A 25,676-nucleotide genomic window follows, 5' to 3' on the forward strand; every position below is an offset into this window, starting at 1 on the left:
AAATATCAGAGTTAGGTTGATTTGGTCAAGTATTTATATCCATAACCTATTTTTCAGCTGACCAGTATTTTTAGGTACTGCATGCCAGCACTTTACTCCTTGTAGGTCACTGCTTGGCAGCCAGTTTTCACTCATTTATATCAACAGTTTCACTGCTTTCCTGCTCACATGCACAAAGGTCATATCTTTTAGGCTGTCATGTGACAGTTAAATGGAAAGATTGTGATTAATGCCTTGGTAAAAAGGAAACTTAAATTTCTTACGGAAACGCTGTGATAATAATAAAATATTTGTTTAAATGATAGCATCCTTCTGAGTCTTTTTTATTTTTTTTTGGTAGGTACATTTTGCATCTCTATCACATGCAGGCATTCACGTTATTTTGCAAAGAGCGCAGTGATAAGAATACATTTACTGTGCATGTGAAACTTTGTGTGTTTGTTTGTGTTTGTGTTCAAAACGTGTCTGCGCAGGACGGGCAGACTGTGGGTTCGCAGCTTTCTTGTGAACCACTCGTCCGACAGTGTGAGTTACCGTTTGTCACAGGAAATGAAAGGCAAAAAAATAAATAAATAAATAAACAAAAAAATCATAGTGTGAATTAAAAAAAATGTCCTGACTACACAATTCTTTTTTCACAGCCTTTCTAAGGCCTGTTTGTCTGTTTCGGTTTTAGGGTTAAAATCATACGTCTTGTTATGGTTAGTGGAAGGGTTTTAAGACTTAGCTGTAAGCTGGTTGGTAGAGTTTAGAGGTAACAGACTTTGGGAAAACACTGGAACCACAGCATAGCTTTAGCCAAAATGTGAGAACCGCTTGTTGAGAAGACCTTAAATTTAACAGGTACGAGCACGCAGGGTTGAGGTTCTCTTAATTTACTGTAAACCTGTATTTTTCATTTCTTCTGGGGAGACTCTGCAGACCTGGTGATTCCTGATAAGATAAGTCAGCTAGCTGCAAACAAGTCATGTTTCTCTTCCAGCAGGGCGTCTGCATCTTCACTATCACTCCTCTTGTCTTGTATCATAGTTTCCCACGGATCGTGGGACTTAACAGGACTCTGTGCTTGCTAAATATGGGGATTACATTCTAAAGTAAACCGTGGTTGATTAATGCTCAGTGGAAGGCCGAGAGATTACCAAGGCCGCTATCTACGAGGAAAACAATGAGATAAAGACACAAAGAACAAGAAACAGAGCAACGGTGTGAATGGTGTCAAAAAGATATGTGCGCACTTACTTTCTGCCTGTAGTTATTTTTTTCTCAAGTGATGTAAGACCTGGCCTCGCACTGTATTTGGATTCCCATCATCATAGTTGTGATATTAACAGACCCGATGTTTCTTCTTTATAAGAAAATGCATTTTGGGGAATAGCTGATGCCTGTGAGATGTTAATACATCAGACTGTGGGAACCTGTGTGTGCCTGAATCATAGCATTATGATATTAGACATCAACAGCTGAGTAATAAGTGACAGCTAAGACGTGGCAGACGTGGCCTTGTAGAAAAATGTCCTTGTGTGAACTACTCACACCCCAGTAAGATTCCTAAAACTGAGTTAAAAACAGCTGTACTGTATTCAGAGTTGTCTTGCAGAAACTGTGGGGGCATGAGCAGCACGAGGTGGGGTATGACCCAGATTTGTGCTTCAGCTTCAATCACATGTCAACTTTCAGCCACAATTCTCAGATTCAGAAATACAGACAGTGTGCCACTTTGCTTTGCGGTTTGCTTCTGAAGGTGGCAAGGCTGTCGCCCAGTCTTGTTTTTACTCTTAAGTATCTCCGTTTAACTTTTTTTTTTCCATTTCATACTTTCTCTTTGTGCGCGTTCGCACCTGCTTTTGTGTGAATGCTCTGTGGTTTTCATAACAAGACGAAGAAGAGACGCTAGAATGCAGGATGCAGGAAATTTCCATGAGCTGATTAAATATTCTCACATCATTGTCGTGTGCCTTCCTCTTCCCTTCCATGAGGCTGTTTAGTGTATATTCCAGACAGTCAATTGGGAGTTGGGTGTTTTTTGGAGACTATTTTGTTTTGCACTTCTGCAGTAGATAGAGTGGGAGGGGGGTGGGGGTGGGGGGTTGCTGTGGCACGATTGTTTGTGCTGGATATTTGAATAAATTTTGGACAAAACTAGAGAGAGAGCAGAGAAGAAGTTAATCCATGTCCAGAAGTGAGCATGCCAAATCTTATCCCTAAGCAAATAATTCAACAGCATAAATTTAGGCCTCAACAAAGGCCTCAGTCAAAATCTATATGACTGTAAGGCTGATTTGGAGCCAAAAATGATTTATCTTTCTATAATATACAATAAGCTATCAAAACATTGCAAATGTATGATCAGTAACACAGTGTTTCTATCTGCTAACAATTCAATAATAGCAGCAGTTTCTAACAGTTCACGTTACTTGTTTGTTAGGAGACATTTGTTTCCAGATAAACGTTCAATAGTTACACTTTTTCTTTAAGTCATCTTGTGGGTTTGAGCTTTTTTTTTTTTTTTTTACATCTTTACTGTTGATATTGTGTCTCCTGCTTGGTTTAAAGCCAAAATTCAATCCAAAAGTTTTCTTCAAAAAGGTATAAAAAGCATAAAAACTCAAAACTGCAGTGGCCCTAAGAGGTCAAAAACACTGCAACTTAAGAAAAAGAAATTAGAAAGAGACATAGAAATAGAAGGAAAGCTATTGAAAAAAAATCCACTGCACAATAAAACACATTAAAACTGAATAAAACACAATAGAAACAAACAAACAAAAAAACTGGGACACTTAAAAGTAGCAGAGAATTATATATATAATATTATGATTATTCATATAATACTGTAGATGCATGTTTGCTGTTCCACAGCTATTACCTCACCAAAGACAGTTCAGTTGAGGTTTGTTTGTTTATTTCCATTTTGTGTTATTAATTTAATTCAACTTTCATTTTGCAGTGTTTTTCTATTTTCTGTCCTTTGACCTTTCGGGGCCACCGTGCAAAACAAAACAGAGTCACGGGGAACTACAGAACTGACTGATCATTTTCTGTAGGCTTACTGAGAAGCTGAGAAAGTTGGCCCTTTCTCAATATTCACAGTCACAGTCATTGCATGCCCACTGATTAGCACTACTTTAATGTTAAACAAAAGACAAAGAAAACAACAGTGTACAGTTTATCTGGCTATATCTGGTAAATAAGGCCTTTGCAGACATCATTTCATATGTGACGCATATGTGAATGAGCTCCGCGGCCACTCTCGCTTCTCTCTCGTCTTCATCAGCTTGGTTCTTAATTTGGAACAATATTAAAGTATTTATCTATTAGGCATTTTTGACATTTCCAGGAAGAGAGCTCACTGTCCCTGAGCCTGTGTGCAAGAGGCAGCTGTTGCAACACTGTGCAGCACAGACACGTATACACACATAGACACACACACACACATAGACCACTCTTTCTCACCAACATGCTAACTTTGCCAGTAAGTCTATTTTGCTGCACTGTTGAGAACCTTATGAGAACAAATCCACATATCAACCGAACTTTACATAAATAAGGTCATCTCCGCTGGAAGAAAGGAATGGCAGACACAATCTGTCAGCTTCATCTGCAAATCATTAACCTCTTTTTCTTTTCTTTTTTTAAACATCAGTTGTTCCAGTATTGGGTCCCACAGTACTGTTGTGCCAGTGCTAAGCTGGCACTTAATCAGCCCTTTTATAATAGAAATACATAGAAATATATGGCACCTCTTTTTGTGAAAAGGGCGAACAGAGACGCTGTTCTTGTGAGCAGCTCTGTCGAGCACTGTCACTGGGATGTCTGAATACAAACAAATGACATTTATGTATAACTGACCTATGTTTGGTTGACAAAATGCCATCATCGAAAAGAAAACAACTGTCTGTCTCAAAAGGGCTTTAGTGGTTATGCCACCACGCCTGAAGGTGAAAACCCCTGCATTTGGTATGGTAATCTGCCCCGTGAGCAGCGGCTGAATCAGTCACTCTGAGCTAAACAGAAACCCTGCGACCCTTATTGGACTTTTGATGTAAAGGTTGTCTCCCATGGGAAAAACTGCTTCACAGAGCAAGCTGCATGCTAAAAAGTACATGTTTTATCAGCTCTAGTGACAACATCACTACAGCTCATACATACATGATTATCTCAAGGGGAGATTGTTGTGTAAAGCTCGGCTTTACTCTAGTTACTGTAGTTGCTGCGTACCAAAAGGCTCTGAAAGAGTCCAGATTCTTAGGAGTCTGAATGGTTGGCCAGGGAGCATCACAGCACCAATAACTGAAAGCAGGACTTATGGCTGATTTAGACTTCTGCGGTGAGTCTTTGTAGAGTGTACTACATAATCTAAACGCTGGGACTTTTTTCCCTCCTTGGTCCCCTCTCTTTGTTGTGGTCAGACTTTTTTTCTTTGTTTTTCAGAGCCAAACATATTTGTCCCTCAAGTTTTTCCACTTTCTTTGCACATTCCCTCACGTCCATTCCCATAGTTTCGGCAATCTCCCTCCAGGAATTTGCTGACATTTGAGAGTCCTCATATTGAGGCGATGAGTGTTATTCTCTCGCTGAAATTCACAAACTGCAGCGACAAAGTAGCCAAGTATGTGTAGGAGGAATGAAGAGTACTGAACGGGCCAATCGCAACAGTTACCGGCAACACGTAGTTATGCTTCCAGGGATGTGCATGTGAGGTCAGTTCTTCACAAGGGTTTGTGGTTACGAGGTAGGCAGGGCACAGATTTAACACAGAAGTATAAATTCCCTTGTGAGCTGCCTGCCAGTCGCTGTGCTGATATTGTGCACAACTCTACAGTCCAGTATTGTTTTAACTCCCCTAAAGCCTCATGAACCCAAACTTCAAACTTCCAGCAGATGTTCAGTACTACATGTATTCCACTAGTGAATCTATTACTGTTTTTTTTTTCCCTCCCTCCTTGGTTCCCTGCCTTCATGGGGCAGCTCGACTAAAGAAGGCCGTGGGCTGTTTGTTTTACGCTGAAGCCTGTTTTTAAAAAGTTCCTGAATGCTGGCTGGGAAATGGAGAGGCAGGAAGAGAGCAGGAAAAAGAGCCAAGAAGAGAAGAAAAAGACTTTTAAAAAATACGACAAAAAGTAAGAAAGGATGCCAAAGAACACTTGCGAGAGATATTGCTCATGTCACCGGTTTTGGCCTCCCCTTGTCTCTGTAACGTATTTCTTGCGGTTCAGAAGGTGAAAGGGAATTGAAGTCAAAGGCTCAAAAGTTTGCTTTGACCCTGCCCCGGTGTCACCAGTTTATCGCTTTTGATGATTTCCATGAGTCCGGGTGGAAGACAGTGACGATATCCGTCTGTGTCAAAGTAAGGAGGATTCAGGATGGAGGCCTGGGGATTTTGATGAGCTTTGCTTTATGAGAAATGTGGAGTTCTGCCAGGGGATGTGAGGGACTCAGAAGGGGGCCTGTGACCTCAACCGCTTCTCTGCTGTGACTTAAGAAGGGGGTTGTGTGAAACGGGTGCCTCCCTCACTCGTGGTTGTGCGTGGGAGGGAGGTCACGGACTCACCCTCCCTATAGAGAGCGCGGGCTGATGAGGGGAAAATAACAGGGTGAAGTGGCCTGAGGGGAACGCTGTAGTGGCACCCTCTAATCACAGCCGCCTCACTCACATATGGATGAAGAAAATATACGTTGTGCAGGGTCAAACAAAGGAACGCACACACACAGAGCAGATTCTTTTATAGTTAAGACATATAAGTGAGTAGGGCACACACACACACACTGGGTGTTGTTAAAGCTATAAAAGTTCAACTAAAGTACAATTCTGTTGACCTTTTGGCACAAGAAATTGCATCAGTGACCAATAAGAAGTTACCGATCTTTGAGAGAACAGAAAATTGGAGGCATAGATAGGAAAATTGCTCATAAATGATAAACTAAATTAAACAAATTAGGGAAAAGATCATAAAACACTGTGGCTGATAACGTGGCTAACTAGCATGTTAGCTCACAGGATAACCTTGGTTTAAAAGGTGTATTTTTGCATTTCTTATTTTCTGACATACAAACGCTGTTGATATGTAGACGGTAATATCAAACATGGCCAAAGTTTCAAATAATGATGTCACTTTATGAACAAATAAACAAAAGCTCAGGTTTCACTCAGTTTGGTCTGTGGGAGACGATATTCCTAATGAGCTCATTCCGAGCACATAGCTGTTGCTTTAAGCAAATCCCCACCCAGCTGGTGTTCAAACCTTCAGTTTTGGGAGTGGCAGCCAATCAAAAGAAAGGTAGTGAACATCAAAGTGCTTGCGTTACAAAAAGATGAAGCTTAGTATAAGATAAACAAAGATTACTTGGAAGTCTGAATCATGCATCTACTTGAGATCAAAAATAAAAATATGTACAGGACCATGTGAAAGTCTGGAGCTACGCCTCCATCTTTATATTTAGTTTTTCTAAGGAGATTTTTGTCATTTTCTTAGAAGAAGACGTGAGCAGTAGTTCTCCAGGATTTCTGGAGAAAGTTTTTCTTTGCATATTGGCCAGTTTTTCCTTGTACCTGACCATTTTCAGAGGAGTGGGTTTTTGTCTGTTTAACCACGTAACATTCACCTGTGAATCAATCAAACATCAAAATGCACCTCAGGAATGAATCAGTGTTGTGTCTACCCATAACAGACAACTTATCTTTAGACATTTTTGAGTAAACTAGACGGGTAGAGGACAAAAGTACTGTTCTGTGTCTGTAAACGATCACAATGTGTGATCTATTCCTGTGGCACACAGAAACCACACTGGCTGAATTTGCACCGTTTCAACTACACGTCATTGAACATAACCTTTAAATAGACCGGTGGGATTTGATTCACAGCACAACAGACTTCAGACAGATTTGCTTTATCTGAACTTCTTGTCTGTTTTACTTCCATTTCACATGACTCTTTTCAGAAAGTCGGGGGCTTAGAAAGATGAAAAAGAGACTTCACAAAGCTTAAATTGCACAAAAGAAAGAATTCAGTAGAGTATTTGTCGATCCCATGTAGCTGGTGCAGCGTGTCAGGGATTTTGGTATCGTGTGATGGAGACTTGGCTGCCAAGCACAGAAAGGGCAGAAGGGCTAAAAAGTCTTTTGTTACACATGTGCACATGGTCCCATGTGTTTGAGAACAGATGAAAAACTGGTGGTTTTGTTTGAACGGCGTAGCTTGAATTAATATGTGATGTTCTCCGGTCACAGCTGAGAGCCGGTCTGTGGCCGCTTGCACGGGCCGAACAGCTTCACACATTGTGCTATTCATCATCTCCTTCAGGAAGATTTATTTCCACTCAGTTCCTGTCTGACGTCTTTATTGCCAACATTTGTTCCCGCTGTTAACATGTTCAATGACTTTGGTGTTTGTGTGTACGTGAGTGTGTTTTAAGTCCAGCATGATCAGATCAGAGGGAGGTCCAGGCTGTTGGCTGGATCTCACCTCTGGCTCACAGGGAAAAGGGGGATGACCACTTTACTGAATATCTTCATTGTAGGCTTTATGGCTACGTTAGGCGATTAAAACAGCAAATGAGACACGTGCGAACACAATCACAGTTAAAGATTGATATTTATTCATACCACTGCCTTTAACAGTTGTGTTTTTAGTCCTTTTTTCTGATGCTCTTGTTGATTCTTTAATCTGTTTGGGGAAAAACTAAACGTTCGCAGGATTTGAGTCTCAGAGCTACATTTAGTTATGGTCACTATCACTGAGTCTGAACACAAATTTTTGCTTATGACTCAAGTGTGCGAAATTGCCACTGTCAGCCATTTGACGTCAACTGTTTTGCAATGTGGTTACACCAAAAACACATGCCAGCATCGATAAAAGGAATGAATAAGCCTGGGGGTATATGATTTTAATGGATTTCGCAATTAGAAATCAGTTACCAGGTCCCAACCCTAATCACAATAAAAGATCTGAGTGTCAGGGATCTGTGTGAAAAATAAAGACAGTTTCTTCAAAGAAGTTGGACCAAAAGCTTTTGGTACCATTGTCATTAAAACCAAACAGAGAAGAAAAGCACTATATAAATGCCAGTCCTTTTGCCATTTGTGGCTCTTTCATCATCATAAAAATGTGTTATATAAATGATGAACATATTAACAACAGCAGAAGCATATACATGTAATCTAAAAGAAACGTGGTGCAATAAATATTAGTTTGCGGAAGCAAAACCATGATGCCTGCAGTTATTTAGCCATAAATTAAAGTGATACAGAGAGTGAAACCACAGGAGGAGCTGGATTAACCCTCGTGGACAAAGAAAATAATTGATCCTCTTAGATTAACAAAGAAAGTCCCAGCCTATCTCAGCTACCATAGGACGAGAGGCAAAATATACACTAAAATATACACTCCAGTCTGTTACAAGGAAACAGATACCCATCCAAACTCACAGCCAATAACAATCACCAATTAATGGGGAAATAAAAGATTTTGAATTGCTTTGGCACCGCCATCCTCTATGTATCACATTTATTTGATTGCAGAACCAAACGTTTCCTGAGCTTCGATCAGATTGTTGAGCTATATCATTTGCAGCGCAGTCAATTCTGAAGATATGTCCAAATGCGCAGCTCTTTATCGAAATGAGCTGTCCTGTGGGCAGCCCTGTGGAAGCACTGCTTTCGAGATCGCCCTTTGGTAAAGGTATTACCTCTAAGATCTACCGTTTACTGCAAGATCAGTTAGCTGACCCTCTTTCCAAAGTTAAAATGGTAAATGGTAAATGGCCTGCATTTGTATAGCGCTTTTCTAGTCCATAGGACCCCAAAGCGCTTTACACTACATTCAGTCATCCACCCATTCACACACACATTCACACACTGGCGATAGCAAGCTACATTGTAGCCACAGCTGCCCTGGGGCGCACTGACAGAGGCGAGGCTGCCGGGGGGGGGGGGGGGGGAGAGAGACGGAGTACCTAGACAGAAGCTACACAGACATTATATATATATATATATATATAATAATCTTTTTGGAGCCAGGGTTTCTCTCACGAGAAGACATTTTCTAGTACTAGTTTGTGTTTGCCATCACTTGTAAATGTGGATTGACTCAAACCTTTCGTCTTGTCAGCTAGCTGGCGGCAACATAGCAGCAGGAGTTGTTTGTCACACCCTAAAAAAGGTGACTGATTTCATGACAGATTTGATGTGTCACAATCACATCAGAGTTTACATTGGTCCTGAAGATAACACGTGAGAAGCTTACAGTCCTGTTATGTGTGGTTCACAAAATCTACTTTAAACCATTATTAGTATTGTCCTGGACGCCACCCCCGTCCTCCGAATTCCTCCTGACTCCAGTGTAAAATTATCAGATGAAGCCAATAGCAATAAAGATTTTCTCCTTAAAAACAGGAATCTGTTTGACCATTTCACAGCTTGAAAGGCAAAGTTAGAAAACATAAACATTCCTCTGTTTCATACTTGTTTTTCTTGGCTGGTCGGTTTGTTGGACCGGCAACAATAAGCACAGACACCAGAGCCTTTGAGAAAAACACTCGCTGTAATCGGCATATCTTTAGTCTTTTAATAGCTCACCATTTTTTCCCACACACACACCAAACAAAATGCATTCCATCTTTAAAGCCTACAGTCAATAAGCTGTCTTGGCTGCTCATAAATAGTTTTCACTCTAGCTAAAGACAGCTGTTGTTTCTGAGGAAGCTGGTTAACAATATTTAGTACTTATGCCAACACACAGGACTTGTCAGAACGTGCTTGCCCTTTGTTACACTTTCTCTTTGGGATTCCAACGTCACAATGACAAAGAGCTACACCCACGGGCATCAGTCATAGCTGTTACTTAATCACTGATGAAGGAATTTTTCAAGCGTTTCTGGCCAAGTTTATAGGTCCCACAATTCTCATGGTAGCTGTTTGTGCAAATGCCTGTGTGTATGTTTATAGGGTGTCTACGTGAGCAGTCACATGCTTGCATTTTGGTCTGTGTGGGGGGCTGAGTAGGCAGGTGACCTGGATTTCCCATCACTGGACACTTATCCCCAGGAAAGAGAAAGGGAAGCTGCAGCGGGTCTGTGAGCAGAGATCCCCTCATTGATCATTGGCACCGTGACACACTGCAAGCACACATCAAGTGATTTGTTGGCTAACACTGCTCGAGACACCTTGGTAAGAGTTCACACGCCATTTAAAAGAGACAACTTTCATGGTGTCACTCCTGCACACAAACAGATTAAAATAAACACACAACATTTCACTAGAATTTAATGGACTTGCGTATAACAAGGATAAGTGGGTCTTTAAGCTTTGGGATGGTGAAAAGCGGGACTTGTACTGATACAGAGAAAAGACTTTGGGTGTTGTCACAAAATCAAAACATCAGTTTCTGAAAAATACAAGCACAACAATTGAATCAGCGACACAGGATTGTCTGTTCCAAAATGATCCTTACTACTTACCCTACCATTAAAAGAATACCTTAATATCCATGTTACTGTTTATATTTTTGAACATTAATATTTACACAAATCCAGAGGTGGGTAAACCTTTAGCAGCAATAACTTTAAGTAATGGTTTTCTGTGTGACTCTCATATGGTTGTTTGGTCTTTTTTAAAAGATTCCTTCAGTTCATTGAGGTTTGTGGACATTTTCTTTAATGCACACCTCTCTTATGGTTTCACTGCAACATATATAATGAGTTGAGGTCTGTTTAACGCAATTAACCCATCTCAAAATCCCTGAAATGTCTCTGTCAATGCATTTCGGGCAGTTTGTCCAAAGTTTGTCCATTCTGCACTCCAGATTGAGTTAAATGCGTTAAAACAAATTTTTATTGCATAAATCTAACATGTTAACATTGACAGCCCTACTTAAAAGTAGAGAGGTTGTCTGTCTCCTGAGTCAAAACTGAAGTGCTGTGGTTTATTCTGATTCAAACCTTTAGAATTCAAATTCTTTGCAAACCTGGGCTGTTTCCTCCTGGGAAACAAGCCATACATGAAACAAGCCATACTTGTTTAGTCTTTTTCCATTTGCATTGTCATGACATTTAATATGTAACAGACTGACAGAGTCTGAGATATCGCGCTTGGGTTCTTTGCAGTCTCTCTCAGCATTGCATGGTCTACCATTGGGGTCAGTTTGCTGGGACATCCATTCCTGGAAAGACTGTGGCATTGTGTTAACACACACCTGAATTGTGCTGCTTTTATTGAGGCGCTGACATTTATTGACGGCTAATTAATGGAGAAAATCAGATGATCAGCACCTGGCTGCTACTTACCATCCTAATTCCTACAGAATCAGTACGGGTGTACTTGGTCTTTCACAGGACTAGATAGAATTTTGCAAAAGCTTCATTTTTTTTATGATTCTGCATTCATCAGTTTTATGGATGCAACACCCATGTACATGCTAATTAGCACTAACAGCTCTATAAAATACTAGAATTTCTCTCGTCACGTACAGTTGTTATGAAGAACTGATGTTATTCATAGAGACTAACCTCATTTTTTGTACCACAATGTAAAAATGTTTTTTAATATCTATTTATCGTAGGGATCAAGAGTTATTAACCAGGCTCAAGTGGGCTTTCAGGAAACGTTCTGCTCTTTTTAGATACTTTTTGACGTATAGCTAATATCTATGAGAATTCCTATAACACAGTATCCAGCATTACTTCAAAGACCAGCTTTCAGTTCTTGTCCATGTAAACAGGATTAACAGTTTGCCGTAGCATACTCATAACACACCTTAGCTACAATTAGCTGACTTAGCTAACTTGTGTAATATCAGCTAGGTGTAAAACATTTTAACAAAGCTTAGCATTCAGCTGATAAAAGTGACAGTCACACTCAGCAATCATTTGGTCTATTTTTGTCTGCAGCTGCCTGAAATGTAAGACTTGTTATGGTCAATCCATAAGAGAATAATTTCACACACTCCAAACACTTGCACGTTTGCTTGTATGAAGCTTGTGAGGCCACTGCTATTAAATCAGAGCAAGGTGATCTTCCATTAGCCTTTTCTGCCAAATGCTGGTAAACTCAACAAAAGACTTGTGTCTTACATCATCTGTGCAATGTGTAGTGTTGTACTGCGCATCTAGATCGGCATTATTCAACAGACAGCTGAATGAAAACTAGAGCCAAATGTCGTTTGTCATCCCACGTCTCCTACACGTTTCCAAAGCAAATGGTCCCATTCCAACAAAAATAACATGCTCAACACATTAGGTTTGAAAAACCTGTGGGCAAAACTTGGAACAGAGGCCCTGTATCTCAATCCATCCACACCTGTGTTTTAGTGGCAGCGCTGTTGTTATCCAAGGATGTCAGAAAGGTCACGGGCTTGAAAAGAGAGCCCAGCTGGGTTTGCTGATGTGACTCCAATGGAAGAATGTGTCTGTCAGCGTTGAACTTGTCCAGTGGGACTCACCCCTGGAATGTGTTTAGTGTCACGGCTGAAGGTTTTAGGTTTTGGCTTTGGTGCCTGTCTAAAACCACTCCTGCAACGTGCGTATGAGTCTCTGGACATATAGCTGGAGAAGTTATGAAAATGTGATGGCTGATTTCAGAAATGGTTGATATAAAAAAGTATGCCGTTGTTTTAATCTTTAATGTTCTGTAGGAGTTCATGACAAGAACGCACAAGTGTTCACGGTTTCTCTGTCAGAGGGGTGTTGATGGATTACGAGGAGAGGAGTGTACGTTTGAGGCCCTCAGAGTAGCAGCCTGACTTCTAAATACACATCTGAGCCACCAGGGGTCATGACCCCAGGGTGTCAAGGGACCAGTTGCTGTGCAGGGCCTCTTCATGCACAATGGAGCAAGTGGGGGTGAGTGCATGTTCTTAAACCACTTGCTTCAGATGTCAGAGAATAATTTACACTCATGCTTTCATGTCACACCAAGAGCTCTGACATATGCTACATTTCCTTATTTAGAAAAGTGTTACTGTCGCACATATGTTATTTTAAAGGATAGAAAACCCCAAAATTAGTATGAAGTATATGGGGTTTTAGAGCTCTGATTGGAGAACACGTTTTAAGTTCCCCTTTTCCTTTTCTGTTCACCGCAGCTGTTTGGAAAATCTTTGCCCTGTGAGTAAATGGAGAAAACTGGCTGTGCCGAGTTTCAGTGTAAGCAAACCATCTCACGCTTGTGTTTTTCAAGGATTACCAAAACCAGGTGGTCTGCTCCCACCAACCTCTGAGATTTCTCACATCCCGTCTTCGGAAAACCTCATGAAAGAAAGTGTGCGGCTGCAGCTTGGCCGAGCGTGTTTATACGCTGGATTCTGAAGTATCATTGCCCAGGCTCTCTGCCATCTGCCCGCTTACATCACGCATCCCTCCAGCCGAGATGTTGTCTTTTTGTTTTATTTCTCAGGAGATTTTTATCCAAGCAAACTCTCTTCATACCACATTCATATTTTTTTTTCCAGTGAAATACATCCGTGTCCCTTTCAGACAAGTACAAACAAGTTGCCAAAGCAGTGCCAGTCCAAATGATGACAGTTAAAGATTAGCATCACATCTGAGGCCAGCCTCAGATGGGAAGTGAAAGAGTTCAAGCAGAGCAGTAATGTGTTGTATATTTTTTGCATTGCTGCTGTAGGTCTTAAACTGCGCCAGAGTATCTCTCTTCATCATCCACTTGAGACTGTGAAGGCAGCCAAGCAGACAGGCGGGACAAACCCAGCAAAAGCTCTCCTGTGACTTCTCATTACAGTCTAATAGCTTGCTAGCTGCTCCAGCCAGCATCCTGACCTCTGACTATCACTCAACATGGTACCTGCTGAGCCTTAAAGCACTACATCTACATTCTTTCCATCCTTGGGCCTCTCCGCACAGCGGCTCAGGGGCGAACACTACACTTCAGACAAACCGCTACTGTCAGACTCAATAAAAAATAATGTAGGAAATGTCAACCCTGTCTTCCACAGGCATTTGGCCGAGCACAGCAGTTTTCTGAGTCAAAGAATACCAGAAGAACACTTAGTTCACTTAGTTTAGCAGAGCGCTGATGCATTCTGACACTCTGACCGAGGTGCAGCGTGTTACTCCGTCTTACATGGCACACGCTCCACTCGACAGCATGCTGAAAGAATTCCCACACCACTTGTGGCCCTAAATGTAAACAGAGAAATAAATGTAGAATTGAATGAAGGCCTTGTGGCAACCCAGTTTCAGACGCCTGGAACTTGATGTAAAACATTTCTGGTGTAACAGCGCCCTCTATTGGACATTTCAAGAAACTCCATCCATCTCTTTCTGGATAGGGTACACAGTTTTCAGTCAATCTGTAATCACACAGCAATCACTGTGAATGTTAATTGGAGTTATATGTGTCCATTCATTTAGTCACTTTTTTAACTGCTTGTCCATTTTAGGGTCTTGGAGCCTGGAGGTTATCCCAGCTGTCGCAGGGCTGAATAAGTGAGACAGGCAACTGTACACTCTCCCAAACTCACCTGTGGCTAATTTACACTCACCAGTTAAAATAACAAACATGTCTTCTTAACTCTGAGAGGAAGCTGGAGTACATGCAACATGCAAACTCCACACAGAAAGGCTCTGTTTTTCCAAAATTGTCAAAAAAAACTGATGTACATAGAGATCTGTGTGCATAACTTCCAAACTGTAAAGTTACAGAAGCTGGATGCCATAAAAGCTCAGAAAATCAAAGGAGGTTTTATTGTTACTGAAGCCAGTAAATTGTTTTAATGAGGTGTTGAGCTCGCTACAAATCAGTTTGCTAATGGCAGCAGCTGTTTTTGGCTTTTCATTGTAGTGAGAGACTCAGTTTTAACTGTATCAATCTGACAACACTTTATAATAAGCTAAAAGCTGTAACTTCTCTGTAATTAAATGGAATTTCAATGTATTTTATTTGATATTATAATTTATTATTATTTACATACAAATACTTAAAGACAGGTCCACCAGAATAAGGGGGTAACAAGTCAGAATTTTACAGGAAACAAAGAAATTATATTTGCAAATATACTGTAGGTTAATTAAAGTAGTCTTTAAGTAATTTTAAGTACAAAAAGCAAAAACAAGCAATATCTCCCCATTTTAAATACGCTGTTAAGGGCGCAGCCCATGTGGAGTGGCTTATCTTATCTAACTTCCAGGTATTTCACAGACACTGCTTACCTCTACTTTTTTTCACAGTTATGTTCAAACAGTTTATTGTGAAAGGAAAAAAAAGTTAGACTTGGCTCCATCATGATAAGGTCACATAGGCCTGCAAATCTTTACATAATTTATTTATTTATTTTTGGAAGTCGGTAAGGCAGAACAGTCCTTATCACATTTACATTGATCAAATAAAAGGATAATTGAATAATAAAACATCATCGAGCAAATCAAGACAATGCATATTAAACAAATCTGCAAAAAGAAAAGAAAAAAACATAAAGAGACAAAATTAATCGGCTCCAATAATACATCCTGTGACCCAAAAAGTATATTTGTGATATAAAATAGGGAAATATTGCTTGTTTTTCTGGAAGAAATTACCATAAAATTGCACACTACCTAAAATTATTTTTGCAGTACTTTACTTACACTATAATTATTCATTTGTTTTCTGTAAAAACTGCCCAGTTACCTCTGTATTCTTTAAGTATTTGTAGCTAAATATAATTAATTTCAAATAAAATACACTGAAATTCCATTTAATTACAGGGTTGATTACACTTTTACCTCCTGGCTGTATTATAAAATGTTACCACTAGTTCAGTTAAATTTGTTGATCGCTGTTCTGTCTCAGGGTGTTTTTAGGGAAACTGGGTTCAGAGCGAGAGTTAATGATGACTTAGACCTCTAAAGTAGAAAAAAGGTAAGCCTTTGAAGAGTCTGCTCATACAGCACAGAGACGGGCTGGGTTTGTGTTTCTCTTTAAAATATAATTGAGTGGAACTCTACAGAGTATTCATTCAAGTCAGAGCAATTCAGGAAAACATTTGAAGAGTGAATGCAGAGTTTCCATCCATAGGACTGCATACTTTTAACAGTATTGTGGTTAATGTGATGCATAATGTCCAACAGACATTCAGGACACAGTTCTAGGGTTGGTAAATGCTAAATGGACTTAGTTGCTCTCTACTCTAACTAAACACTCAAAGCTTTTTTTCTTTAACTAGAACTCAAATACACAATCTATTCATACAGTTATAGCTTTATTATATTGTATATATATTTTATGATTGATTTTATTGGTGCTTCTGTGGTTAGCCCTGGTTCAATTTCAGGAGGAGACACAAGCTCAACCTCAGTGGGGTCACAGACCCAGATAAATGGGGGGGTTGTGTCAGCATAAAAGCCGTGCCAAAGCAAACATGCGGATCCATCTGCCGTGACAATCCCTCGGGCATTAAGGGGACAGTTGAAAGTACCTCTTATATTTATTTATCACCACAAAAGAGTGACATTATTGGTAGAATTCAGTAGTCTGTGTGAAAAGATGAAGAGAGGTAGGAGTGCAAGAGATGATCAACTTCCAACAGACACAGAAAACCCCCTGAGGAGCAGAGGGCAACAGGAGAGAACGAGCGAGAGTGAGAACAACAGGTGTGTGTTTATGAGGACACTCATGCCCATCCATTTTCTTCCACTTATCCAATTCGAGGTCCCTGATGGGGGTCTGGAGCACATCCCAGCTGTCACCAATCTATTGTGGCGCTAAAACAGAGACACTGACAATACAGTTCAATTCAATTCTAAGCAATTTTAATTATATAGCACCAAATCACAACCAATTTGCTAATGTTTTAGTAAGGACCCTGCAATATTACAAAGGACCCCCAATAATCAAACAACTTCCCTATGGGCAAGTACTTGGCGACAGCGGGAAGGAATTATTTTTCAAAGTATTTTTCATACTTTTAAAACACATTTTCACCAGATTATATCTTCATTAGATTGCTGCCTCTAGCTTTAAGCTATAGCTCCGTGTTTATGGAGGCAGGAGCTCCGTGCACATTTAAATGATTGTGTGCCACCCCATTTTTGAGGTCTGCGGGGTCCCTCTTTCTGCTATGTTCCTGTAGGCTGTGTTCTCTAATTATGTCGATGACCTGTAGCTAAAGAGTTTACCCCTTTTGCACCACAAGATGTCAGCACTTAGTCAGAGCACCACTGTCTTGTAACTGATAGCTTGTGCCATTCATTGTAAACGGATCCAGTCACTGAGCAGAGTGGCTGAAGGGACAAGAGCGCGTTGAGATAACGAGATGCAGGGAACAGGTTGCATCACCGCCTGCATGCTACAGAGCTGTTTGTCAGCCCGTAAATATTGTGTTAATGACCAGTTCAGCTCGTGAAATTTACACATCTCGCCCTCCCCTAAACGGTGTGAGCGTGCGTATGTGTGTGTATCAGATGTGTGTTTGGCTCAGCACATCTGTTTTTTTCTCTTCTTCTTCTCTCTTTTTCTCTCTTCATCCAGTTATGATTCATGATACCTTAAATTACACGTTATATTATGTTCACTGCCCTGCCAAGATTTTAAGGGAATCAAGATGAGAGAGGGGGGCATTGTGAGAAAACAACCTCAGCTCTTTGAAGCAGTTTCAACCTCTTCCAATGAAAAACACGCTCGGAGGTTGGTTTTTTTGGGAGGGGGGGGGGGGGGGGTGTTTTTATCACTCCCTGAATCATGTGAAGTGCTCGAAGCTTTCACTGAGATAAGAAAACATTTTAACTGAAGGAGCCCGCAACAGTTTCATAACCCAGTTTCTGACCTGCGCGTATTTGCAGTGTTCAAGAAAGATCCAGTGAGACCCCCCCCACGCCGGCACAGCTCCTGCCAAATGATGTTATTACACCGGCCCTTCGGAGTCTGTTCAGTCTCCCACTTTCTCATCTGCGATACAGACAAATAAAATCTGTACAATGGGCGTTTTTGTTAGATAGCAGGGTTGTAATTTTATTTTTTTAAAAGGCCTTGTTGATTCCCAGATTTTACGCGTTTTATCATAAAGAAAAGAAGAAAGGCTTCATAGAGGGGGCCCCGGGTTTAATGTTGCATAGCTTTTTTGGTGACCCTTACAAAACAATTACCAGAAATAATAACATTAATTTATAATAAAGAAAGAAAAGAAAAGCGGAGGCCATATTTGTCACTGTAACATCGGGACTCATTCATCGCCACCTGAGTTCATCTGACAGCGTCTCCTCCACCGTCGGTCCCCCAATAAGTGACTCCAGCGCGTGCAAGCTCGGGAACCGTGCCGCCCTGAGAGTGGCCTACCTTCAGCTTTTGTAGTGATTTGACGCTCTCGCCTTATTGAAACCACACATTGCGCTCGGGCCTGTTTCCAATGTGAAGACATGCGTGATGAATTTGGGAAATCATCTGCAGCTTTGCTGGTACCGTATAGCCCACCCAGTCCGGACCCGGTCTCTCTCTTTCTCCCCCCGCGCCTCCCCTCTGCCCCGGGGTATCAATACGATTAGAGGCAGGAAATGTGGGAATCCCCAACAAAGGGCTCCATCATTAAACACAAACAACCAGAGGCCTCCCAACAATACCGAGAGCGCCCTCCTCTCCACACTTCTCTTTTATGTCTGAGCGAAGTGAAAATCTATTACTTTCATCCCAATATTACCAGTCTGCGTTCAGCTGCGCATTATTAAAGAGGATAATCTGGCGAGGTTATGACGGACTTATAGGTGTTCAAATGGAGAGCAGGCGGTGTAGAGTTTCGCCCAGCAGATTACGCAGACTGCACATCAAATATTGTTTCTCCCTGCATTTCACACGTGGTCACATCTAGCAATATGTCCCTGAGAGAAACGAAAGAATTCAGAATAAAATTCAGAATAAAATAGATATACGTACATAAATAAATAAAATAAGATATGAGATATAAAGGGCGCATAGTCTCTTCTTATCGGTTTATTCAAGGAAGGCGCTCATGCAAGGCAACAAATTATTATTTTCACAGCTGCCCAAAAGCAGTCATTCCAGTGTTGTACGTCTGAAAACGTGTAATTGTGAGTCAAGTGTGCATAAAGTGCGGCTGCAGGAGACTTCGAGAGGGATTAGGGTTTAAGTCCTCGCCTCGCGTAGAGAAGTGTTTGGGGATTTTCCCTCTCACACTTTAAATTATAATCTGATATCCTCCCTCCAAGGCGTCAGCCGGCAGATTCGGAAATATAAATGTGTCATTTTGGTGTAAACTGACTTTCCATCCCCACCGTGCTTTAGATTTGATCGCTTTTCCTGTTTTAGTTGGAAAATAAAACGAAGAGTGGAAAAAAATACAAATAAAAAATATTTTAAATTCTTTGTATTTTGAGTCAAATCTCATTAGGTTCCATACAGAGTTTATTAAAGACTGCTTCTAGTGGCGAAGAACATACTCAAACTTTAATATTTTGCGATACAAAATTGTGATTTTAACTTATAGCCGTGAAAAGGTCACGCGTCACACTTTTCTCCAATTAACGTTTTCTGGTGTATAAAAAACACTCTTACTTGTTGCATTTTTATATATAGTTGCCAATGTTTTACGCAATTATTGTGAAATTAATTTTCCGTGGAAACTTTATTATTCCGCTCCAAACAATCTTTCCTCTGATTTCCTCGATGGATCTCTGATGTGTCCGCGTGGACTTGGCACTGATGTGCTGATGATGAGAGTGCACTGGCTGGATGGCTGGTATAGGCCTCTTTGGTCTTTGCGCCTTTGCGCGGTTTTCATTGGTCAGGAACCTTTCCCTCGTGCCTCGACGTGACATCACAAGCACCCGACCAGCAGGAAAGCAGGAGAGTTTACAGATGGTGCTGGACATCTCCGAGGACGCACGCACTTTTACGCACAGCCAGTCCTGGCCGCTTTTTTTGCGCTAAAAGTTGTGAAAATAAAAGGATATCAGCGTAGATGCTTTGCGGTTTGGAGAATCTGAAGTAGGAAGTGGACTTCTCTCGGATCGTGTATTTGTGAATGGAGATGGGCCGTGCATAAAAATCTTTTCGTCGCCTTTGAAAGAAGAGCTCTCGCTCTCCCACCTGTTGCCAGGTGGCTTTAAAACCGCGGATATCTACTATGATATTAGGTTTGGAAATCATGGAGGATATTGTTATCGACGTGGTGGGGGAAGGACTCAAAGACAGCGCAGAGGAGCAGCTTTTACCTTTGGATGAGTCGCGAAGCGAGCACGAAGACAGCACGGAGACGTCCAGCAGCCAGAGTAAAGACAGGGAGACCTTCAGCCCTGCGCCGGCGTGTCTCCCTGCTCCTAAAACCAAAGGTCCCGCGTCGGTGAAGCCCCCATACTCATACATCGCTCTGATAACCATGGCCATCCTTCAGAGCCCAAAAAAGCGGCTCACCCTCAGCGAGATATGTGACTTTATCAGCCACCGCTTCGTTTATTACCGGGAGAAATTCCCCGCCTGGCAAAACTCTATCAGACACAATCTTTCGCTCAATGACTGTTTTGTAAAGATGCCAAGAGAGCCCGGGAACCCCGGGAAGGGCAACTACTGGACGCTGGATCCCAACTCCTCCGACATGTTTGAGAACGGGAGCTTCCTGCGGCGGAGGAAACGCTTCAAGCGGCAGCATTTTCGCTTCGACCCGCTCAAAGAACAGCACCTGGAGCCCAGCGCGCTCCACGGCTTTCCACACAGCGCCTACGGGCTCGGCACGGCGGCCCTGCAGCTGCCAAGTCTGGAGATTTACCCCTACCTCCATCACCACGCGCCTTCGCAGTGCGGCCCCGCCACCATCCCACCTGTGAGCAGTATCCTGCCGGCTCTCTCCAGCTTCTTCTCGCGCAGCGCCCTGTCAGCCAAAGCTTTCCTTCAGTCTCAGCCGGGCATCGACGCTTTCTCGCCGGCACAGTGCACAGCGTATTCCTCTCCTCTGACCTCCAGCGCCGCATACGTCTCCCCCGCGCTCTTCCACCCGGCGGCTTCTCCGCACTTCCTCAGTTTACACCAGGAGTACCAGAAACTACAGACTCAGCGTGGCATCGGCGACCTGGCCAAACACATCCACACCAACGATGAATAATCCCCCCCACTCCCCTCTCCTTAAAGCGGACTTTAATTTGTATTTTCTCAGGTAAACGGAGACATTTGGAGCAGATGCTTGCAGTGGAAATTGGATGGATCTGTTTTTGTTTTTTTACAAGAATGTTGCAGAAATGCTCAAAACTTTTCCTCGATCTCCCCAACTTCATGGCAAAAACAACAGACGCCCTTTAAAAAAAAAAACCTGATCATGAATTATCATCTTTTGTTTAAATATTTAAATGACGAGTTTCCTTTACGTCTTTTTTCTGTAAAGAAATAAAGCTGAGTATTTAAACCTTGCGTTAATTTGTATTTTGCACACATGCATGTCAGGAATCATGCTTTTTGAAATCATTTAAATGTGCGTGCACGGTTTTGTTTGCTAACAGCTGTTATACCTGTTATTATTTTTATCTCTGGGTTTAAAGGGTTTTATATTCCTCGGTTTCATTTTTATCTAAATTCAAATTATTCATAGTAATGTTCAGAGGGGCAGAGAAAGTAAGCAGTCAAATTGACCTACATTAAATCAGTGCGCAGTCTTTTTTAGCCTTATGTCTTACACGCTCTCATTTTAAACACGTGACTCTCTTCTGCTTTAAATAACTGATCAAATACAAGCGAAGGTAACACTCGTAATTTTGGGAATTTTTTTTCTAATTATGGGTCTCCAAGATCTTTTATTATTTATTTAATAATCTGATGTAATATTTAAAAGGAACAGTGGCTTGTTAAATAAGAAATGTCATTATTTTTCAAAGTAATGGAGAAAAGCAACATGATGTTAAAATAAATAACAGGCGGGTCGAGGTCAAAGGCACTTTGGATGGCCTCGTTTTTAATGCGCTTTAATAGAGAAATAAGAAAGGTTCTAATCACACCAAGCTTTTAAAGTAAGACTAAGCGCATAGCTTATATTTATATGTATAAATATGTATAAATAATATTTATACAAGCTACGGTGTGTGTGTGTGTGTGTGTGTGTGTGTGTGTGTGTGTGTGTGTGTGTCTGTGTGTGTGTGTGTGTGTGTGTGTGTGTGTGTGTGTGTGTCGTTTTTATAGCCATAACGCTGAAAACATACATGCCAATAATAATTGGCTTATTTTGCAGGACCACACACAGAAAATGTGTGCAACACATTTTCATGTCAGATATTCATAAAGGCTTTCTGCTCATTTACTGACCAGAGTTTCCACACAGGAGGTTTTCCCAAACATTCCTCAATTCAGTTTATGTTTTTTCCTTTTTATAATCATGGTTTTGTCGTCTTACTTAGAAACATTAAAGAAAAAAAACTTTTAAAAATCCGATTTGAGTATTAGACAGTTTTAAAGAAGTAACTTTATTTAAATTCTGTTTTAAAAATAACAGAAATAAATAAATTCTGCCTGCGTTTTAAGCAATGCCCCTAAAAACAATCCTCCACCTCACAGGTTTCACAATAAGAAAATATATCAATCAGATATCACTCTATTTTTAATGTTGTGTTTTTTTCCAATTATTTCTTTTCCATTCCCAATTTATCTTCCAATCTTTAAATCTCAGGTAAACCCAGTCTGATTAAATCAACCCCAATCTGAGGCTAAAATAAATATATCAGTCTTTCTGCTTGAGCAGAAACGCTGTGATTCAATCTGCGCGTACACAGAATAAATCTAAAAATATGTATTTCTGCTCATTTTCTGCTATTTCAAATTATCTGATTTATTTTCCCCTTTCCTTTTCATTTAAGTGCACGCGGCACTGCCTCGTAGTGAGAATGACAGTAGTAAAATAATTCGGGGGTTGCAGAGCATGGAAGTATTTATTTAATTCTATTCTGACTCTGCTTTAGATGGATTACCACGCTGAAGCTCCTGGACGGGGCTGATGGATCGCACCACACACTTAGTCCTTTACCAGGCTTTGGCACCCAGCGAGGGACTGAAACAAATAAAAAGATTGTTACCTGATGGCGAGCTGTTAAGCTGCCCACTCCTAAAGGAAGAGCACATGCTTGCGCTGCATGTCTTCCTCTTTCTCTGCACTCCATTCAGGAAATGTCTTACCATTTTGGGATGATCAGATTTAATTCAATCTGTACTGAGGTTTTGTTTTTTGCTTTTTCTTTCTGTCTTTTTTTCCTCTTATAACCAAATGTCTAATATTTCTGGTGCTAATCTTAAACAGTGTGGCAAGAGCTGTGGTTCAGCTAATCCGTCATAAGATTCCTATCATGCACCGGGGCCCTCTTTTGCTATTAGAACTTATCTGATTGGAAAGCTAAACGTGCAGCTGCACATATATACTTTTAGTCAGCATCTGTGCTTTGCTTCTAATAGTGCTGTGCTCTACTAGAGTGTGGTGACTCTTCAAAAGTGCTAACACAGGGTCTTTATTATGCACTTTTGTTTCGCACAGAAGGTACTGATGCAGCTTATAAACAGCCACACGCATGCTTAGTATGTTCACTGAACTCTATTGTTATATGACTACAAGGATAAGGGAACTAAAATGTAGTCTGAACCATAAGTAGCTCCAGCATAATAATTGAATGCTTACACTGTTTTTGTAAAGGGAGCGCTTCATTCATAAAAGGATCTTCTTCAGGCTCCAGGGTGGATGTGCAAACTTTTTTACTCTTACTCTAGTTTTATTTATTTACTGCCCGAATGTGTGCGCACACTCATTCTTTTCCTGTAGGTATGACTAAGGCACAGAAACGCTAATAACCCCATGAAATCATTTTCTTATAACAAGCTTGTTCTGCTGGTGGGGAGCCAAACAGAAAAGTGAAGCAGACAAACGCTGTCACAGAGACTGATTGGCAGCCAGGAAGAAAGAGTCAGGGTCTTTTACTTTCTTTTTTCTTTTTTTTTTTTTGGAGGGAGAGCACCAGTGCACCTGATAAAATAAGCAATTCAGACACCCCGGGCTCATACTCATGTGCACACACATCGGTTTTCCATACTGAGGGAGGTAAAAGTTGCCAGTGCAGTGCTTAAAGTCTTTTTTACTCTCCTTTTTTCCCCTTTGTGCGTCATTAAGTGTGACATGTTTTATTAAGTCTTCACTCGTGCTACGAGTAATACCTCTTTTTTTTCAATCATTAACAGCAAGATTTTCCCACTTTCAGCCAGACCTTTCTCTCTCTCTTTTCTGTCTTTTTATAAGGTCACCTCAGAGTTAAATACAATCTGCAAAGTCATTCTGAGTTATGAAACAAGGGGATTGAGTTTCGCACTCTAAACGGGACCACAGAGAACTTAAATCAGTGTCATATTAAGATGATTCATCACATAAGTGGATGTGCAGCTATGTGACAGCGTGTCAGCGGTTGCGTGCCTTGTCGCACCAGCTGCGGAGGAGTTTCCGCTCAGTTCCACGCCGATGACCAGTCGGGAGCTATCTCGGCTCGTATCTGATGCGGAGCTCGCTTCTCTGGGAAAAGTGAGTCGATTCGGTCAGAACTCCATTCATGCCTGACAGCATGGCCGTACCCTGCTTTCGTTCTCCGCTCTCAAACGCCAAGCCAAACAGGCAAGATAAACTCATTGGCGGAGCACCCCGCCTCGCTGCCTTCGCTTCTTCTCCTTCCACACAGCGAAAGCGGGGTGAGCGGTGCATTCTGGGACAGCCCCTGCGAGTTCAGCCAGGACAGGAAAAACAATGCGACTGTGTTGTTTGAAATGCGTAATTTGAAATAAATTCCCCTTGAATATTTTTCTTGCCCTACACTGTGCTGTTTCTTTTAATAAGCGTCTTTATTAAGAGGCTGCCTACGAGTCGTGGGTTAAGAAAGTGTCTGAATTTGGGCTGCAGTGGGTTAATTTCACTATGGATGAACACGTTGAACCGACGTTAGTGTTATATTTCATATTTCTGTCAGATCGCTGGATCAAAACGTGCCCTTCATCTTGTGCGAGTTCTTTCCAAGGGTCGCTTGTTTTAGTGTAAATATGAGCTCAAATTGACCTAATTTGGGAAATGTTACCCCCGTAGCCATGTAAACTCTGTGTCGGGTAGATCCACTGTTGCAGATAAAGTGGTCAGTGATTTGTGTTATTTCACTGGGGTGTTTTGAGTTTTGTTTTTTTCTTTCGTGCAGATTCAGAGTGGGGTGAACAGAATGGCTACTAGGTGCTGTGGTTTTTCAGTTATCATTAGTAAATCTCACACCTTTCTGCTGAAGCGGATCACAGCTGAGGTTTTCTCTCCTCTCACTTTAATGGCTGACTTCCACGGGCCTTGCTCGCTCCTTGGCGTTTGCTTTTCCTGGCAGGGCCAATCCCCGCTGCCCTGCTTCAGGGAGTTATTCAATTATAAATCTTCCACCCTTCTTTTGCTGCCTTTTCTCTCTCTCTCTCTTTCACCGGTCTTTGTGTTACCCAGCCAAGCCCAGTAAAACGCACTGCTCCGCTGGTACACCCCTCTCCAGTCTCGTGCCCAAGAATTTATTATGCTCAGGGTGGTGAAGCGGAGTGCGGTGTGTTTTTGGAAAAGGGACCCCCCCTCGAGCCTCAGTGCCAACAGATGACAGTGACATATAGCAGGAAAGCCACCCAGAAGGAGAATGATCTCACACCTCAGCCACGCGCTCACAGGGAGTGGGAGAAAATAAAGAGTAAAAGATCTACAGCTGGGGGTGGGTGAGTCGAGGGGGGT

General features: G+C 41.4%; 1 protein-coding gene and 1 long non-coding RNA gene across 3 annotated transcripts in view; both read left to right on the forward strand.

Annotated features, from left to right (window-relative positions):
• LOC101486921 (uncharacterized) overlaps positions 1-25,676 on the forward strand; it is a 58,961-nt gene that overhangs the window by 16,593 nt on the left and 16,692 nt on the right. The gene's annotated exons all lie outside the window — the stretch shown is intronic.
• On the forward strand, positions 19,798-21,326 carry foxd7 (forkhead box D7). The gene has a single exon (XM_004562971.3). The coding sequence runs from the start codon at positions 20,058-20,060 to the stop codon at positions 21,027-21,029; it is 972 nt and encodes a 323-aa protein (XP_004563028.1). The 5' UTR covers positions 19,798-20,057; the 3' UTR covers positions 21,030-21,326.

The sequence above is a fragment of the Maylandia zebra genome, linkage group LG4 (genome assembly GCF_041146795.1).
Source record: "Maylandia zebra isolate NMK-2024a linkage group LG4, Mzebra_GT3a, whole genome shotgun sequence".
In the NCBI taxonomy this organism is placed as follows: domain Eukaryota; kingdom Metazoa; phylum Chordata; class Actinopteri; order Cichliformes; family Cichlidae; genus Maylandia; species Maylandia zebra.